The sequence below is a fragment of the Pygoscelis adeliae genome, unplaced genomic scaffold (assembly GCF_000699105.1).
Source record: "Pygoscelis adeliae isolate BGI_AS28 unplaced genomic scaffold, ASM69910v1 Scaffold340, whole genome shotgun sequence".
NCBI classification, from domain to species: Eukaryota; Metazoa; Chordata; class Aves; order Sphenisciformes; family Spheniscidae; genus Pygoscelis; species Pygoscelis adeliae.
Genome location: NW_008823883.1, coordinates 38,537 through 43,275, shown reverse-complemented (window position 1 = coordinate 43,275; position 4,739 = coordinate 38,537). Strand labels below are relative to the sequence as shown.

The following is a 4,739-nucleotide window of genomic DNA, read 5'->3' as shown; positions in this document are numbered from 1 at the left end:
CGCCATTCTCCACGGCACGCGGACCCCTGAGGGTGGGATGGTGGGGACATGGAGAAGAATTGACTCACCCCTGCCTTCCCTCCATCACCACGGCAGGAGGTCCAGCCGGGTGCAGCACTGCCGGATCCACTCGCGGCAGGAGGCCGGTGCCACCAAGTTCTATCTGACGGACAACCTGGTCTTCGACAGCCTCTACAGCCTCATCTGCCACTACCGTGAGGTGCCGCTCCGCTGCAACGAGTTCGAGATGCGCCTCACCGACCCCGTCCCCCAACCCAATGCTCACGAGAGCAAAGAGTGAGGATGGTCCCCATCCCCTTGGTCCCCTGGGTCCCCCAGCCTCCTCCATCCCTGGTGTCAGGTCTTGGGTGCCTCCCGGGGCACGGGGATGCCAGCGCCAGCCCACCGCCTCTGTTCTCTGCCCGGCCAGGTGGTACCACGCCAGCTTGACGCGCCTGCAGGCTGAGCACATGCTGATGCGGGTCCCGCGGGATGGAGCCTTCCTGGTGCGCAAGCGCAGTGAACCCAGCTCCTACGCCATCTCCTTCCGGTGAGCGTGGCCACCCTGGTGCCCTGAGGCCAGTTGGGCTTGGCCGCAAGTGCCCATGTTGCTGGCCAAGCTGAGAACTGCCTGGCTCGTGTCTGTTGTGACTCCATGCTGGGTGGCAGGGGTTTGCTCTGGGTCAGCAGGGTGACACGGTGGGACTCATGATGCTGTCATGGGGGGGGACCCCCTAACTGCAGTGACGGGAAAGCCACGTCCTCAGGGCGGTCATCCTGGTGGCATCCCTGCTGGGGCAGGGCATCGCCTCCTGCCCATCCCCATCATGGAGCCAGGGTCCAGCCACCCCTCACGTATCCCCCCCGGTTCTCTTGGCCCCAGGGCGGAGGGGAAGATCAAGCACTGCCGCATCCAGCAGGAAGGTCGGCTCTTCATGCTGGGAAGCTCAGCCGAGTTCGAGAGCCTCGTGGACCTTGTCAGCTACTACGAGAAGCACCCGCTCTACCGCAAGATGAAGTTGCGCTACCCCATCAACGAGGAGACCCTGGAGAAGATGGGCACCACCGTGAGTGCTCCTGGCAGTGGGGATGGTGGGGATGGGGGCTCTGTGCCATGGGCAACCAAGCCCTGTCCCCAGCTCCACCATGGTGGGAAGGGCTCCTCCAGTCTCTCGGTTGAAGCCCAACCAGAAGCACCAAAGCTCATTTCACAGACATTGCCCACGGTTATAACTCCACCGTAATTCACTTCCAATGAGTTGCAAAGGGATATTAGGTCCCTGTCAACCTCCTCTGGATCACACGTGGTGGCCCGGCTCCCACCACATCCCCTTGTAGCCCCTGCCCGCATCCGGGTGACCCACTCAGGTGTCTCTCCTTGCAGGAGTTAGACTATGGAGCCCTGTATGAGGTGCGGACCCCCCACTTCTACGTAGAGGCCAACAAGATGCCAATGGCCAGGGTAAGGGGCCGAGCTGGTGTCCCTGGGAGGTGCAGGGTGGTGGGACATGGCGATTCTAGTGCTGGGGCTCCTGGACGGTGTGCCCCCAGACCCACCACATCTCCCACCACCGACCTGAGAAGTGGTGATGTTTTGCTGCATTTTTCTGACCCTCGAGTGATGCTGGAGCTGGTGGGACCTTTCCCACCTCCTCATCACTTGGGGACAGTCTGAGTTCCAGCGACAGCGTTGTAACGGCATGGTGGGTGAGGTCTGGAGAGAGCCCAGCCTGGAGCAAGGACCTCGCACAAGTTTGCCCCAACAGTGAGGAAACCCCCATGGATCCCTTTGCACTGGGGAACCCCAAAAGAGCAGGTTTAGGGTCAGCTCCCAGGTAGTGCAGTCTACATCCTTGGAGGTTTTGGGGACTGGGCTGGTCTTTGAGCTGACCCAGTCTCCATCCTCAAAGGTTTTTGGTACAGGGCTGGTCTTGGAGCTGACCCAATTGGTCTCGGAGCTGGCCCAGTCTCCATCCTCGGAGGTTTTTCGGACCAGGCTGCTCTCAGAGCTGACCCAGTCTCCATCCTCAGAGGTTTTTGCAGCTGGGCTGGTCTCAGAGCTGACCCAGTCTCCACCCTTGGAGATTTTTGGGACCGGGCTGGTCTCGGAGCTGACCCTGGAGGAGGCTGGACTGGAGCCCCAAGATTCCTTCCCTGTGATCCTACAATCCCATGGCCCAGCACTGCTGTGCCTTAAAGGTCCCTTTGCAGCAGAGCAGCTCTCAGGCTATGACCAGACACCGGAAAGCTTAACCCAAAGGGTTTTTTCCCAGGGAGAGTGGGAATATCAGGGGATTAACCCCTTCAGTGCACCAGGAGAAACCATTGGGAGACCCAGAAGAGGAACTTGCTTTGCGCTGAATGTGGTGGTCCTACAGGACCACGGGCGCCTCCAGCCCTCCTGTCCCCTCTAACATGTCTCACTGCTGTCATGGGCAATTTGGGGGCATCGTTTGGGGTGTTGGACCCTCAGGAGCCCCCATGCTCCACTGTGGGGGCTCGAGGAGCTAGGCTGAGCAGGCAACGCTGCCCGCCAGCGTCCCCAGGTGCTGCGTGGTGACACATGTCCCTCTCCCCGGTGGCCCTAGTGCACAGTGAAGGCTCTCTACGACTACAAAGCACAGCGGGAGGATGAGCTGTCATTCTGCAAGCAGGCCATCATCCACAACGTCGACAAGCAGGACGGCGGCTGGTGAGGGCGGTTGAGTGGCCCCTGGGTGGGCATCGCCGTGGGTGAGGTGTGGAGGGGACGCCCCGGGTTTTCCCGTGGGTCGTCCCGTGGTGGGTTTTAACTGCCTCCTTTTCTGTCCCCCCACCCCTTCTCCGACCGCTCCCTGACATTGCATGTAGCATGAACACCCCTGTCCCCCCCCAGATTGGTCCGCTTTCCTTGATCCTCTCACCCCTTGCAGGTGGCGGGGGGACTACGGGGGCAAGAAGCAACTGTGGTTCCCAGCCAACTACGTGGAGGAGATCGTCAGCACGCAAGCGCAGGAGCAGGATGAGGCCGTGAGTGCCATGTCCCCGCACATCTGGGACAGAGGACCCCCGAGATGCTCCCAGCCTTGTGCCAGCCCGGACCCTTATCCAGAGGCTGGGGGATGCTCCCAGCCCCGCTCCAGTCCAGACCCTTATCCAAAGGCTTGGGGATGCACGGAGCAGAGCATGCCGAGAGGGTGTTTTTTCTCTGCTTTTGCTTGGACTTGGCCGATTCAGAGGGCTGGAGGGAGGCTGCCAAACGGAGTGGGCGCTGGGCTCAGCCCTCCCCAGCCGCCCACCACCCCCCCCTCTTCCTTCCTCTCTTGCAGTCGTCGGAAAACAGCCCCCTGGGGAACTTCTTGAAAGGCTTCATCGATGTACCATCCTGTCACGTCGGTGAGTGTCCCCACCACCTCCCCGCCACAGCTGTGGGAGCCTGCCGGGGTGGCGCGCACCCCGCACTGAAGCTCAGTGCCGTGAGCTGAGGCTCCCCAAACTCATCATGCAATTGCCAGCTGGGCTTATGCTTGGCACAACGTGCTGGGGAGCAACGCAAGGCTGGGTTCTGAGGGATTTGGTTGATTTTGCGGGGGATTCAGAGGAATTGGGAGGTCTGGATGATTCAGGGGATGTTCACCCCTGGCTGAAAGGAAAATGCATTTCAGCATGGAAAGCTGAAACGATTCATTAGAAAAATGGAACCCTCACAAGAGGAGGACCCCAACGGCTGGTGGGGGGCAGGAGGGTGCTGGTGGGGGCCCGGGAGCGGGACCGCTGAGGTTTCGTTTGCTCCACAGAGCCATCCATTGGGAATGTCTTCGAGTAAAGCCCCCCTCTGATGTCCTTATAGTTATCTCCAAAGACGGGAGGAGCTCCAAACCATTTGTCTTCACCATCCATTCCCAGCAGATGTCCCACGCAGCCCAGTCGCTGGACGTGGCCGCGGACACGCAGGAGGAACTCAGCGAGTGGGTGGCCAAGATCCGAGAGGCCACGCAGAACGCCGACGCCAGGGTGAGGGGCACCGGGGTGCAGAGAATGGGGGTGGATGGTCCCGTTCCCCAGCGGATGGTCTCCATCATCTCCAAAGGAGGAGGCTGGGGGAAGACTTTCAGCTCCTGTTTCCCCTTGTGCAGATGCAAGAGGGGAAGATCATGGAGCGGAGGAAGAAGATTGCACTGGAGCTCTCCGAGCTGGTTGTGTATTGCCGCCCGGTGCCATTCGATGAGGACAGTAAGAGCTGGAGAAGGGGGGTGATGGGATGAGCATGGGAAGACATGGGTAGGGGGAACCAAGCGGTTGTGATGGGCCAACCCCCGGGCCACCAGAGAGCCCCATGTCCTCTGTTGATGGCCACCTCGGTGCTTTCAGAGATTGGCACGGACAAGGCGTGCTACCGGGACATGTCCTCCTTCCCGGAGACCAAGGCAGAGAAGTACGCCAACCGCAGCAAGGGCAAGAAGTTCCTGCAGTATAACCGGCGCCAGCTCAGCCGCATCTACCCCAAAGGGCAGCGCCTGGACTCCTCCAACTACGACCCGTTGCCCATGTGGATCTGTGGCAGCCAGCTTGTGGCCCTCAACTTCCAGACACCTGGTAAATCCTGCACCTGGGGTGGCTGCTGGGCTCATCCCCACAGGTGACCCTAAAATCCTTATCCCTGGTGGCTCTGCCCTGGGTCCTATTGCTGGAGATGGTTTGGATGATCTCTCCAACCTTTGTCCTCATCCTGATGGGGACATCTCCATGCAATTCTTGGG

General features: G+C 60.6%; 1 protein-coding gene across 1 annotated transcript in view; it reads left to right on the top strand.

The window, feature by feature from the left end:
• The window catches only part of LOC103925979 (1-phosphatidylinositol 4,5-bisphosphate phosphodiesterase gamma-1-like), a 19,703-nt gene that overhangs the window by 12,589 nt on the left and 2,375 nt on the right, over nucleotides 1–4,739 (top strand). The window contains exons 17-26 of the mRNA XM_009334792.1: nucleotides 97–297; nucleotides 431–550; nucleotides 884–1,067; nucleotides 1,385–1,462; nucleotides 2,589–2,692; nucleotides 2,913–3,009; nucleotides 3,309–3,375; nucleotides 3,830–3,993; nucleotides 4,116–4,212; nucleotides 4,351–4,575. Of these exons, the coding sequence (XP_009333067.1) occupies nucleotides 97–297; nucleotides 431–550; nucleotides 884–1,067; nucleotides 1,385–1,462; nucleotides 2,589–2,692; nucleotides 2,913–3,009; nucleotides 3,309–3,375; nucleotides 3,830–3,993; nucleotides 4,116–4,212; nucleotides 4,351–4,575 (1,337 nt within the window). The remainder of the gene's footprint in view (nucleotides 1–96; nucleotides 298–430; nucleotides 551–883; nucleotides 1,068–1,384; nucleotides 1,463–2,588; nucleotides 2,693–2,912; nucleotides 3,010–3,308; nucleotides 3,376–3,829; nucleotides 3,994–4,115; nucleotides 4,213–4,350; nucleotides 4,576–4,739) is intronic.